The following is a 13,773-nucleotide window of genomic DNA, read 5'->3' as shown; positions in this document are numbered from 1 at the left end:
TGTTATTGGGAGTACTTTGGGAGTGCATGAAAGTGGTTGATTGTGCATGTTGTTTATAACCGACTGAGTGGAACTGACATCATGGGATCGGCGGGCTGAAAAGGTTCAGCTTGAATTTGGGCAATGGTCCCATGTGGTTGAATGATACCAAAGTAAGGGTTCCATGGATGATTTGTATACTTTGAATTCATTAGAGAAATACGGACTGTACCATTGTACGGATTGGAGATGAGTACAGTACGTAGTTTATGGTAGAGTAGAAGTACATAGTAGTTACTATGTACGATGATTGAGGACCCGCTATATAGTCCGAATAGATCCGTCATATCGGGCACGAACGAGGTGATCTATATGAGTACTAATCAAAGAACTCAAGTCATAAAGTACTTGTATATTCAGGTATGTTTTCATATCAATAGTATGCTTAATCTTCCTTTATAGTTGGGATATACTGTATTCTACCGCAGATCATCCTACCCAGGTTATCCCCCCTTAGTTCCACGGTTGACTCAAGAGAGACACGCGGTTCCGTTCTTTGTTTTCAGCACTTTGTGGGATCTGCATAATGAAATGTCAAGAACCTACCTATGTATATAGTGTGTTACTGGTTGATACTACACATACTCCAGTTAAACTGTAGTCAGAGATACGGTCATACACCATGTAAGTAGTCGATTATACTGAATACCCCACAAAGAGAAAGAGAAAGAATATCATTCTCTTCAAGATCTCTCATATTAATACTAAATATACTCTCTTATTATACAATATCTATACAATACTAACTAATCCCCGAGAGATATACATAGATCTCTTTTGCTGATTTTGGAAGGAGTGGACCAGTTGGAACGGCAATCCCCCCATTCGCACCTTCCCTGGACTCTCAGCCCTTCGCATCTTCAACTTCTTTCGCCTTCGCGACTTTTTCTCTTCTTTTTTCTTCTCTCGTTCACATCTCCCCGTCGCGATGAAGGTTTGTCGCATCCCTGCACTCTTATCATCCCTTCTTTCTACATCCCTTTGTTCATCCGTACTGACCTTTCTGAAAATTGAAAAAGGCTATCCGACGGTCCTTGAAAGGGGAGAAAGAGCCCAAGCACCACCACCCTCACCACATCTCTATCACCCCTAAATCAGCCCTGGCCATTCTACCTCCGAAAAAGGTGAGACTCAAAAAGCACAACGAGAGACTCTCTTGTCCACGCCTTCTATTTCGCGATATATCCCATCCTCTCGTGTTTCTCTTACTCCATATTCCCCTTCCCCGGTCCCCCTCCACTGTCTTCCACTCGGCTCTCGGTGGCTGGTGCGGTCCCCGCTGAATATTCTGCCCCTCCTCCCACCAAAAACCACCACCTCCGATCGCGCTGACCGCAAATCTCCCCTCCAGGTGATCAAAGCTCTCTACGACTATTCACCCGAACCAAACTCGCAGGAATTGGCTTTCAGCAAGGGTGATTTCTTCCACGTGATCAGCAGGGAGGACGATTCCGACTGGTACGAGGCTTGCAATCCTCTCATCCCTGACGCTCGTGGTCTCGTTCCTGTTTCATTCTTCGAAGTCATTGGCAAGAACGAAAGAGACAGTGGGGACTCCGCCGATATACACAAAAAGGACCATCACGACTCTGGTTTCTCCGACCGGACTCCCGTTCCCGACTCTTCACCCACCAAATTTGCACCCTTCAGGATGTCTGCCCTCGGCAAGGGCCAAGGTGCCATGGTATATGGCATCGTCCAATATGACTTTCAGGCGGAACGCCCCGATGAACTAGATGCTCGCGCCGGCGAGGCGATCATCGTCATTGCTCAATCCAACCCGGAGTGGTTTGTTGCCAAACCCATCGGCCGTTTGGGTGGCCCTGGTCTGATTCCTGTTTCGTTCATCGAACTACGCGACATGCAGTCTGGCCAGGCCGTCACCGATCCCCTCGAAGCTGTGCGACGCGCTGGTGTGCCCAAGGTTGAAGAGTGGAAGAAGATGACCGCCGAATATAAGAACAGCAGCATTACCCTCGGCAAAATCGAAAGTGGCCCTGGCGGCGGCAGTGGCGGCAATGGTGGTGTTGTGGCCGTCACGACTGGTATGGATAAGATGTCGATGAGCCAGTCCAGTCATATGAGCCAGAATGGTGATCCCTACGTGAGTTCATCTTTCGTCCGATTTCTAGTATAATCAGGATGGTCATAATTGTGAATCTTCTTCAGAAGGTCATGGTGCTAATCTATATGCATGTTTTATAGGGATATCACCAGCGCAACGCAAGCAAAGGAACTCTTGCATCGCAAGGTCACATGTCCCAAACTCCCCAGCAAGCCTACCAGCCACCTCTCCTTGCTCCAATTGCAGCCTCAATTCCCCGATACTGCTTTGATAATGATAAATACTGGTATATCATCGAGGCCAAGATGGAAGACGGTCGATGCTGGGAATTATCACGCTACTATCACGACTTTTACGATTTCCAGATCGCCCTTTTGACTCAATTTGAAGACGAAGCTGGCAACAGAGGACGCCCACGAACTCTCCCTTTCATGCCAGGACCCGTCACCCACGTCACTGACGCGATCTCAAATGGCCGTCGTCAGAATCTTGACGAGTATATCAAGAAACTCCTTTCTATGGCCCCTCACATCGCCCGCTGCCAGCTCGTTCGCCAGCTTTTCGCCCCGCGTCAAGGCGATTTCGAGATTGATCCTAGTGCCTTTGGCGAGGAAGCTCGCTACTCTGGCGAATCCCAGCAATCTTCCTCTGGTGTTGACCCCTCACAAAGCATCTCGCGCCAATCATCTCAGGCTCCAATGAACTCTTCGCAAGATCGTGTCTCGCAACAGCGTGCACCGGGTGGTCCATCTTTGTCCAACGGTGGTCCCCCAGCCATGAATCGCCAGCCCAGCTCAATCACGCAAGCATCCGGAACATCAAATTCAAGCGCGATGAAGGTCAAGGTCTTCTTCCAAGATGATCTGATTGCCATTCGCATCCCTTCAGGCGTGACCCTGCAGCATCTGAAGGATAAGCTCTCAGATCGTCTGAAGATTCAGGAGGATATCATTGTGCAATATCGGGATGAGAGTTCCGGAACTTACGTCGACCTAATGTCGGATGCAGACCTGGAGAACGCCATGCAACGAAACACAAAACTGACGCTCTTCGTCAGCATTGCATAAGAGGAACGGCTTCCTTGATATTTTGGTTCTCAGGATGCTCGTTTTCATCGGACTTTTCCGGTCTTATGCGGTGGTGTGTCTTCCACTTGTCTCATCTATACTTTTCCGTCTCCTCTGTTCTTTTTCACAATAGGCATGGGTGCATTGGCGTCTCGGCATTATTATTTTATTTCTTTATTTATCTTACCTCCCAAGTACATGGCTACCATGAGCTATGTTGGCCTTTCCAGCGCTTGCACTCGGGTTTTTCAAGGGAATGACTGATTGAGGTGTTACGAATATGATGTGAGATGTATGGCGTGGCCTTTTTCTGATCTTCCTCTTTTGCGTTAACGCTCTGCAATGTGCCTCCGTCTTGAATGTTTTATCCCAGCCAGTCGAATCTTTTCACCTTGAACTGTCCGTTTGTCTTATTTTCTTGTCTTCCGCCTATACTGGGCCTCTTCTCTATTTGTTCGATCTATATCTCCCGTCTGATGTTTTGGGTCTCATACCCCTGGTCTGCCCTTGATTTGTACATATGCTGCGCTCTGCATATACAGAGAAGACATCTGCTAGGTTAGCTGCACAATACTTTATAATATTCGAAAGATATTCTGTTGAATAGTCGTGTAATTCGGGGGGAATTCGCTTTGCCACCACCCACAGGGTCACATGACTCGGTATTCGGGCCGCACTTTTTACTCCGATGGTTCTTTTCCTTATAGGATGTTGACTTGAGAGACTTGGGAAATTTTTACTGCGACCTTCATTACTCCCTTTTGCAGTCAAATCTGCTATCCTTTCATTTCAGGGCGATCACTAGCAGTTTTAGAGGTGACCGACCACGGCGTACACTCGGCACATCCCCGGCACTCCGGAAGAAAACAGTTCCTGTCAATTTAGAGGACCTCGGCTACCACCACGCCTCAAACACCGCACGGCACGGCACGGCACCGCATTTTGTACAGTGTAGCGCAAAGAGCGCTGCTCCAGATAAATCATTCTGTATAGTTACGCTATGAGTAGGCCCTCAGCTAAGCTCTGCGCAAATTGCTCTCCGGCATTGCGGCCGCGGGGCCAAACAGTGCGGTCTGCCACTCCGCTGCGCGTGAGATCCCGTTCGTTAGTGACTACAACTACGACTGCCTCCCCAATGCTCTATGCTCGTCAACATATCCCTTATAAGGCTTCTGCTACGGCTCTGACGAGAGGGGTTCCTGGATACGGATTAGCCCGACTGCAGTGCTGTGCGCGTGGCCTGGCTAGTGTTAGTGAGGGGACTGGAACTGCGGAGGTGAAGACAGGGCCAGGACCCGTGGATGGACCGTTGAGAGAGTATGATGTTCGAGTTGAGCAGGGGAGGTTGCGGGATGATCCGTATCAGCGAGGTGAGTCTTCCATGTCTTGGGTTATTGAAATTACAAGAACAGGACTCGAATCGAATAATACGCTAACGTACCTTCGTTCCGGACTATAGGCATAATTCAAAACCTCCAAGATCTCTTCGAAGCAGTTAAATCCTACAACCCACCCACCGTTGTTCATCCAACCCCAGAATCACTGGACCCGCGATCAAAACAATCCTTCTTGGACTCGCTATTTGCTTCGAAGGATTATCACCCGACAGCAGAAGTACCGGAACTGCAACCAAAGCAGTCCTTCTTTGGCTCGTTATTTGGAGGTGGCGCTTCGAAGACAGCACAGACTTCAGCCGTGCCGGAGAATCTGCCAAAGGGCTTGTATATGTATGGAGATGTGGGCTGCGGAAAGACGATGCTTATGGATTTGTTCTTTGATACGTTGCCTGAGAATATCAAGAACAAAACGCGGATTCATTTCCACAATTTCATGCAGGATGTACATAAGCGCATGCATGTTGTGAAGATGAAGTATGGTAATGATTTCGATGCTTTACCTATGGTTGCTGCCGATATTGCAGAGAAGGCCAGTGTACTGTGTTTCGATGAGTTTCAGTGTACAGATGTGGCAGATGCAATGATTCTACGAAGGTATTTCACTATCCATTCCTCTTCTGCAGCCAAATACTGATCAATCTGTATAGACTTCTTGAAGTCCTCATGTCTCACGGAGTCGTCTTAGTCACAACCTCCAACCGTCACCCAGACGACCTCTACAAAAACGGCATCCAGCGCGAATCCTTCATCCCCTGTATCAATCTCTTGAAATCAGACCTTCACGTCATAAACCTCAACTCCCCCACGGATTATCGAAAGATCCCCCGTCCCCCAGCAGCAGTCTATCACAACCCTCTTGGCGCAAGCGCAGAACAGCACGCGCAACGCTGGTTCGACGTACTCGGCGATCCAATCAACGACCCACCACACCCAGCCTCACAAATAGTCTGGGGTCGAACAATCAATGTTCCCCGCGCAAGCGGCAAAGCCGCCCAATTCACCTTCAACCAATTAATCGGCACAGCAACCGGTGCAGCCGATTACCTGGAATTAGTTCGACACTACGACGCATTCATCGTGACAGATGTACCGGGTATGAATCTGAATCAACGCGATTTAGCCCGTCGCTTCATCACCTTCATTGATGCGGTATATGAAAGTCGAGCTAAATTAGTTCTCACCACCGAAGTCCCATTAGCGAATCTCTTCCTTTCTGCAGAAGATGTAAAGGCTGCAGCTAAACCCGGAGCCGATCACTCCGATCTTTCGGATGCGATGCGAAACCTAATGGATGATTTGGGAATGTCTGTTCAAGCTTTGAAGAATACTTCTATTTTCAGTGGTGATGAGGAGCGATTTGCTTTTGCGAGAGCTTTATCGAGACTATCGGAGATGGGGAGTAAAGAGTGGGTTGAGAGGGGATTGGACGTTGAAGGGAAGTCGATTGAACAGAGTAAAGAGGAGGAATCTGCTTGGAAGAAGACTAGGAGTCATTGGAGCGAGGACAATATGTGATTATTGCCCTCCGGTGTTTACCTTGTTTCCTATTCTTATTCCGTTTGGTCCTTTCTACACTTTATACCTATAGAATGCATAGGTAGTTATATTGTCCCGATAGACTGCGTTGTATCTATATCCGATCCTGAATAGCATCCAATACCCAATTACTTCAAACAAAAAGCTTCGTTGTATATTTAAGTATCCTTCTTAATATTTTATACAACATGCCATCTCATAAGGCTGCAGGCTGGTCAATATATGATGACGTCACAAGTATAGATCGAACAACCATCGCGTTCGAGAACAACACGGTGGATAATTGGAATTTGTGATATTACAAAAGAGATGGTATAGTATCTACGGAGTACAATTATAAAAGAATTGATTTATCATCAGTCTAGATTATTATATAACAACGTGGTCCAGAAAGTGTGAACGTCATCTGTGGATTCCATAGTCGATCAGCCGGTTTCTCAAGCCAGTTTGTTAGGTGGGTACAGATTGATCATGGGGATTTCCGTTCTCCAGATTCGTTGATCGGGTTCTTCAGTCTGCTCTGAGCTCACTTGAATTACCGAGTAGTACTGTAGTGCAGTAATTGGCCGATGCATACATAGACAGCACTGAACATTAGCATGTGAGCGGGTATGCCGTACTGTACACTTCGGCAGCAAACGTCAGGGAACGACATCCACGAATGAAAGACTTTGTATTCACAAGCAGGTTTCAAGTTTTTTTTGCGGTGACTGTCGGGATATGGGGGTAGCTTCGTTCAAGTTTAAGCTTGTCTCTTTTTGAAATTCCCCGATATAATTGGTACGTTTGGCCCCCTATGACCGCAAAACTGGGTCATTGCTTGCTCATTTGAATCCAGTTTTTCCGAATGGAACTGGCCATAGTATGGATTTGTCAGTTGTTCATGGTAATTCTGCTTACTGTGAACTCTCTGTGGGGTCTGATCGAGTCATATTGTTTGCTTAAGTGGTGTCGTTATGTAGAATGGGTTACATCATTACTATGCTGTTTTCAGATAAGAGTACTGGTATATAGGTCCTGCTTTTCGACAATCCACTTTCTTTTGAGATACTCTTTGAATAATTTCTTCTTCCCGGTCAGATTGCAAAAATACTGTAAACTACTAACCCAAATCTTTTTTATTATCTATTCACAATGGCAACTACAGCAGCCGCAGAGGCAAAGGCCAATGCCTTGTCCGCGGATGGCAAGTTCGCAGACATGAAGAAAGATACTGTTGAGGTGAACGGGAAGAGCCATATGACAACCGACTATGGAATCAAAATTTCAGACCCCGATCACTGGCTGCGTGCTGCGAATGAGAAGGAAACCGGGCCATCATTGCTAGAGGACCAAATCGCCCGCGAAAAGGTACGTTTCTGAATTACCAGCCATTGACCATGGCATTTCAGAAGAGCCTAGAGATTCTAACAATTTCTAGATTATGCGTTTCGATCACGAGCGTATCCCCGAACGAGTCGTACATGCCCGTGGAACCGGAGCATTCGGAACATTCAAATTATTCGAGAGTGCCGAGGACGTCACGAAGGCAGGAGTACTGACAGATACATCTCGCGAGACTCCTGTCTTCCTGCGTTTTTCGACTGTGCAGGGAAGTAAGGGTAGTGCTGATACCGTGCGTGATGTACGTGGTTTCGCTGTGAAGATGTATACGGCCGAGGGTAATTGGGATATTGTCGGCAATAATATTCCTGTTTTCTTCATTCAGGATGCGGTCAAGTTTCCGGATGTTGTTCATTCTGTTAAACCTGAGCCGCATAATGAAGTACCCCAGGGTCAGAGTGCGCATAACAATTTCTGGGATTTTGTATATATGCATTCTGAAGCTACACACATGAACTACTGGGTAAGTTATAGTTTCCCTGCCTTTATAAGGCTGTATACGGTCGAAGTCACGCTTCAAAAGAATATTAAACTAACGCTATTATCAACATAGCAAATGTCCGATCGAGCCATTCCACGCTCATACCGCATGATGCAGGGTTTCGGTGTTAATACCTACTCTCTTATCAACAAGGAAGGAAAACGCCACTTCGTCAAATTCCATTTCACGCCTGAACTAGGTGTTCACTCGCTTGTTTGGGATGAAGCCCTCAAGATTTGTGGTCAGGACCCTGATTTCCACCGCAAGGATTTGATGTCTGCCATCGATGCTGGCCAATTCCCTCGCTGGAAGTTTGGCCTCCAACTTATTCCCGAGGAGAAACTTGACGATTTTGAATTCGATCCGTTGGATGCGACCAAGGTCTGGCCCGAAGAGCTTGTTCCAATTCGTTACATCGGTCAGCTCGAGCTGAACCGTAACGTGGATGAATTCTTCCCACAGACCGAGCAAGCTGCCTTCTGTACCAGCCATATCGTTCCCGGAATCGATTTTTCGAACGATCCTCTTCTTCAGGGCCGTAACTTCTCATACTTCGATACGCAAATCTCGCGTCTTGGCCCTAACTGGGAGGAATTGCCCGTGAACCGCCCTGTCTGTCCGTATATGAATCTGGTCAACAGGGATGGGGCTATGAAGCATCGTATCTCAAAGGGTACCGTCAATTATTGGCCCAATCGCTATGAGGCGAATCCTCCAGCAAAGCCCGAACAAGGTGGATTCACCTCCTACCCCGAGAAGGTCCAGGGTATCAAGCAACGAGCATTGTCTGCGAAGTTTAAGGAACACTTTAACCAGGCGCAAGTGTTCTACAACTCCCTTTCCGACATTGAGAAGATGCATTTGACAAAGGCTTTCTCCTTTGAACTGGACCACTGCGATGATCCAGTCGTTTACAAGCGCATGAGCGAACGGATTGCAGCAATCAGTCTGGATCTTGCAAAGGCAGTCGCTACAAATGTCGGCGGCGAAACGCCTACCAAACAACTCAAACCAAACAAGGGCACTAAAGCTAAGGGATTGAGTCAATTGGAGTATATGCCCGAGAAACCTACCATCGCAACTCGCCGAATTGCCCTCCTCATCGCAGACGGCTTCGACTATAACTCGTACCTAGCCATGAAAACCAACCTCGAAGCACAGAACGCATTCGTCTTCACAATTGGTTCTCAGCGCCAGGGCGTCGTCGCAGATCAGGGACAGAAGGTTGTACCTGATAACTTCTTCAATGGAATGCGGTCTACGCTCTTTGATGCGACTTTTGTTCCGGGTGGAAGTCATATCGAAAAGTTGTCGAAGAATGGTGTTGCCAAGTTCTGGATTACCGAGTCCTTTGCTCATCTCAAGGCCATTGCGGGTGTCAATGAAGCGGTTCCGTTTATCGCGCGTCAGATTGGTCTGGATGATGTACAGAGTGCGAAGAGTGGTCAGTCTTTGACTGATTCTTATGGAGTTGTTACTGGGTATGGAGATGCTTCGCATTTGAAGGTTTCCAGTGTTGGACCCGAATCGAAGGGATTGGCGGAGCGCTTCATCTGGCATGTCTCGCGACATCGGAACTGGAGCCGTGAGTTGGATGGATTGGCTGATCAGGTTGCTGCTTGATTCAGTTATACTTGATCCTAAGTTAGGCTTTCGTGGATATTGTATGATGGAAGTTAAAGTGTTGTGAGACGCGTATAATTTGTCAAAAGGGTGGATGGCGTTTCTTAATGATAATTTAACTATACGACTCTATGAATTAACAATTTCTTGACTGATATATGTGATCACACATTGCAAGGATCTTTTCATAAGATTTATCCTTGAATTAGGGCTGGAATCTTGCATTCTACTGTGAACCTTGGTCGTTAAACTGGGTCTGTGGGTACCCGCGTTGTGGTAGTCAACATTCTTGAACGAGGATATTCACATACGTGGTCAAAGCTGAATTTCCTTTGAGACGAGGGACTGAAGGGAGGATATCATGTTTCCCGATTTGATTCCGTGTGTATGTTGCTTCTTTACAGTTGGACCGCATTGTCGGGGCTTAATGTTTACTAAATGCGAGTTATGTAGCCTTTGTAGTTGGAGATTATTATTCATTTATCACTATTTCAGAGAGACCATTTCAGAGACGATCATGACAAACTAAGTTTGTACCAGATAGTGCCCCTTCGTTCATTGAATCAATCTTTGAAGACCATCTGCATATTTCAGTCATACCATGAATACTTCCTGAAGGCCGGTCGAAGTTACACGCGAATCACATTCAAATGTCCAACCTCTTGAATATTGATTTATGAACTAATTTGAGGCAGACATGAAACAATTTTTATCCTAGGATTTACTTTCGGGGAATTTCATTCCAATCCATGATCCTTCACTACGCACAATCTGTCCTGATTCCACCAGCTCTTGTCAAAATAGCCTCACTAGACCCAAACCCTAGTTCGAAGCCTTTATTATCCGGTGGATTCACAATTATCCTTCTGAAGGCGTCAGCGGTGCAAAGGACCGTCTCAGCCTTGGAGAGTGACTACGTTGAAGATGGCATTCCGGATATCGCGCTCGACGCGTTTAATCGCGGTGATTGCTATATCAACTTGTTTCTTTTTAGGAGAGATCTCATGTTCGTACTGTACTGACTTTGACCTGTCAAGTACTCGCTAACGAGTGATAGTGGGTTTTTATACGCATTCACTAGCGCTCATCGCAGATGCATTTCATTATGTACGTTACCCAACGGAATGAAAATGTCCGCACTCATCGGATTAACTTTGCTGATTTTTGTCGCAGTTGAGTGACTTATTGAGTTTTGTGGTGGCTTTAGTTGCATTAAAGGTATGTCTAACATGCATTTCATTTTCTTCCTTTCTTCGAATTGAATTTTGACGCAAATAGGTCTCCGAGAACAATGACTCCCCTAAAGAACTCTCATTTGGCTGGCAACGTGCACAATTACTTGGCGCATTTTTTAATGGAGTTCTTCTTCTGGGATTGGGAATAAGTATCTTTCTGCAATCCATAGAGAGGTTTATTGCATTGCATCGTAAGTCTACTATAGCAAGACATGTCGGTCCGAAAAATGCTAATCAGGGTCTAGATGTTGAAAACCCCAAATTGGTTTTCATTGTTGGGTGTGTTGGGCTGGGATTGAATATAATTAGTGCACTATTTCTTCACGGTATGTTCATCCGTGCGGAGGAAGAGAGTCGTGGGATTAATGAGATATAGAGCATGGGCATGATCACGGTCCACCGCCATCTCTTGAAGAAGGAGTATCACCAATCAGTGAAGATGGCAGTGAATCAATCTCAAAGGTAATCTCCATGATTTAAAATTTCCCAGGACATCATTTTGACGAGTCTAGCATCACGACCACAAGCATTCGCATTCGCATTCGCAGTTGGAAAAATCCCATGGTGCAGTCTCAGGCCATTGCCATGATCATGGTCACGGCCACAGTCACAGCCATGGACACGGTCACGGACATGATCATGGGGATTTGGGAATGATGGGTGTTTTACTACATGTCCTGTGTGATGCAGCGAATAACCTTGGTGTGATTGCTTCAGCATTGGTGATCTGGCTGGCTAAATATGATGGACGTTACTACGCCGACCCCGGAGTCAGTGTAGGAATTGCCCTGATGATCATGATTTCGTCGATTCCATTAAGTATGTTTGGATGTTTCTTCGCAATTCTTTGATGATGCTAATGTGATGAAGTCCGTCGAAGCGGTCATATTTTATTAGAAAGTGTCCCTCTCGGTCTTGACCCGAGCGATGTACAACATGATTTAGAAAAGGTAAGGCCCTTACCATCAATTTTGGAACTGGAATGTATTCCTAATTTCTTCATAAGATCCCGGGCGTCCACTCTGTTCACGAACTGCATATCTGGAGTCTGAATCAACAAAAAACTCTCGCATCAGTGCATGTTGTCGTCTCTGATCCGTCTGTGAGCGGGTTTTTGAAGACAGCCAGAACAATTAATGAATGCTTCCATGCTTATGGGATACACTCTGCAACCCTCCAGCCAGAAGTGCTAGCAGAAGCGGATGCTGTGTCACCAGTGGATAGCGAGAAGAGCCTGCGTTGTCAAGTTGTCTGTGGAACTTTATGCGAAGCCCTAAAATGCTGTGGATGATCATTTAGCATAAAATTTGAACCCTAACATCAACCAACACCAAGTGGTCGAGCGGTAACTCGACTAACTCATCTTCCTTGGTCTAGTGGTCATGATTTCCGCTTGTCATTAACACCGATAAGCGCGGGAGACCGGGGTTCGATTCCCCGAGGGAGAGTTCTTTTTGTATTCTTTTTGGTGGAAGTACTTTTTTATCGCGATGTCGAAATGATCTACGGCATATATTATTAGCTGAAAATATAATAGATTAGAATTTCTAGTTGCCTGGCTTCTGAATATAATACTTTGTAAAGGGGTCCCGCCACCTACCTATTCAGGTTCTCTCGAAACTTGCCAAGACAGAGCAGAAAGGAAATACGTAAAGAAAAAACACTAATCTATTGCTATGGCTGTCTTGGTATTTGTGGTGGGGATTGAATTTCTGAGACATCAGGAATATCTCAATGGACTCTTTGACATTCAATCAGAGCAAGTCAAAGGAGCCGCAGAGTGCCACACTCCACTCAACTTGCATCGACAGATGATTCCATTGGTAGCTGGCAAATATCGTCATTACCACGAAGTACGAAATTCAGTATCGTAGCCAGTGCAGGACTGAAAGGGCAAAAGAGTTCGATTTGATACACTAATTTACAACCAGTTGCACCTCGAGATCTCAGTCGAAATTAGTACTTTATATCTAATATTAAACCAGTCAAATCTAATTCAAACCAACGCGCAAATGTGAACCAGATGTTAGTCCAACCCCCTATACCGGTAAATTGATTTTCAGATGGTAATGTTGAGATTCAATAGTATTATCACCTGTTGTAGCCATTATGGCGCATCAGTATTACTAAGTAAGAATATGCCTGGTATTAGGCTTATACAATGCCTCATGGGTGCATCTAGGTGGATAAAGAGATCGGCATCCATCGATGCATCCTTTTTGTTACGTATATATGCCAGAATTTCGTACGAAGAAATTTCTTTAGATCAAATGCCATTTAAATCTCCCGGGCTAGGCTTTGAAAAAGGTTGTAATATAAACGTGCAAGCCATGTTACTTATGAGAGCTCAGTCAATTGCATGTTCCGGGAATCCTACTATTGTTTCTATACTTCAAAATAATCAACTCCAGTGCTTCTCATCCTTGATCAATTGTACAATGGAGCGCAGCTACGAGGCACTAGAGAGAGTTGTTCTTATAGAAATCCATCTTCGTCTTTGATCTAACGATTATATGCAGAACGCCCTGAGGCTACTTGAGTCACGTAGGCGAAAACCCGGCCCATGGCTCCCGCGAGGCCCTCCACGTCTCATGATTCCGCGACATCTAGTGGTAGCTCAGAAGCCAGAGGTATATCTAGCTTGGTTGGGATGAAGGAATGGCTGCAGGTTCTGGGACACTCCGTATGAATACTTCCTACTCTAATTGCCCGGCAGCTCCAGCTCTAACAAAGTCTAGGAAGACGATATTGACAACCTGAATATAATCCACGTTACCGGGAACAAAAGGAAAGGGTGGTACTTGCGCTTTCACTAGGTCCTTTCTTTATACGCATGGCTTGAAAACACGATACCCCAAACGAATCGGGCTATACACCTCCCCGGATCTGCAATGTATCCGAGAGAGGATACAGATTAACAATGAACTCATCACGGAAGAACTCTTTA

General features: G+C 46.0%; 4 protein-coding genes across 4 annotated transcripts; all 4 read left to right on the top strand.

The window, feature by feature from the left end:
- Nucleotides 1-967: 967 nt before the first annotated feature.
- Nucleotides 968-3,171, top strand: N7469_008959 (phosphatidylinositol-3-phosphate-binding protein BEM1; the record flags this gene model as incomplete). The annotated part of the gene is made up of 4 exons (XM_056647877.1): nucleotides 968-973; nucleotides 1,059-1,163; nucleotides 1,391-2,143; nucleotides 2,245-3,171. The coding sequence occupies 4 exons, from the start codon at nucleotides 968-970 to the stop codon at nucleotides 3,169-3,171; spliced, it is 1,791 nt and encodes a 596-aa protein (XP_056497642.1).
- A 1,000-nt stretch (nucleotides 3,172-4,171) lies between these two features.
- Nucleotides 4,172-6,083, top strand: N7469_008958 (AFG1/ZapE family ATPase; the record flags this gene model as incomplete). Its single annotated transcript, XM_056647876.1, has 3 exons — nucleotides 4,172-4,541; nucleotides 4,631-5,162; nucleotides 5,216-6,083. The coding sequence occupies 3 exons, from the start codon at nucleotides 4,172-4,174 to the stop codon at nucleotides 6,081-6,083; spliced, it is 1,770 nt and encodes a 589-aa protein (XP_056497641.1).
- A 1,155-nt stretch (nucleotides 6,084-7,238) lies between these two features.
- Nucleotides 7,239-9,591, top strand: N7469_008957 (uncharacterized protein; the record flags this gene model as incomplete). The annotated part of the gene is made up of 3 exons (XM_056647875.1): nucleotides 7,239-7,454; nucleotides 7,525-7,950; nucleotides 8,041-9,591. 3 exons carry the CDS (start codon nucleotides 7,239-7,241, stop codon nucleotides 9,589-9,591), a joined length of 2,193 nt encoding a protein of 730 aa, XP_056497640.1.
- Nucleotides 9,592-10,340: 749 nt separating this feature from the next.
- N7469_008956 (putative di-, tri-valent inorganic cation transporter) lies at nucleotides 10,341-12,117 on the top strand (the record flags this gene model as incomplete). Its single annotated transcript, XM_056647874.1, has 9 exons — nucleotides 10,341-10,554; nucleotides 10,649-10,698; nucleotides 10,765-10,809; nucleotides 10,870-11,017; nucleotides 11,072-11,152; nucleotides 11,203-11,288; nucleotides 11,339-11,645; nucleotides 11,697-11,776; nucleotides 11,833-12,117. The coding sequence occupies 9 exons, from the start codon at nucleotides 10,341-10,343 to the stop codon at nucleotides 12,115-12,117; spliced, it is 1,296 nt and encodes a 431-aa protein (XP_056497639.1).
- Between the last annotated feature and the right edge of the window lie 1,656 nt (nucleotides 12,118-13,773).

Source organism: Penicillium citrinum (genome assembly GCF_028827155.1).
Source record: "Penicillium citrinum strain IBT 23319 chromosome Unknown utg000008l:1.0-2707905.0:1.0-2709502.0, whole genome shotgun sequence".
NCBI classification, from domain to species: domain Eukaryota; kingdom Fungi; phylum Ascomycota; class Eurotiomycetes; order Eurotiales; family Aspergillaceae; genus Penicillium; species Penicillium citrinum.
This window is presented reverse-complemented; position numbering and strand designations above follow the sequence as displayed.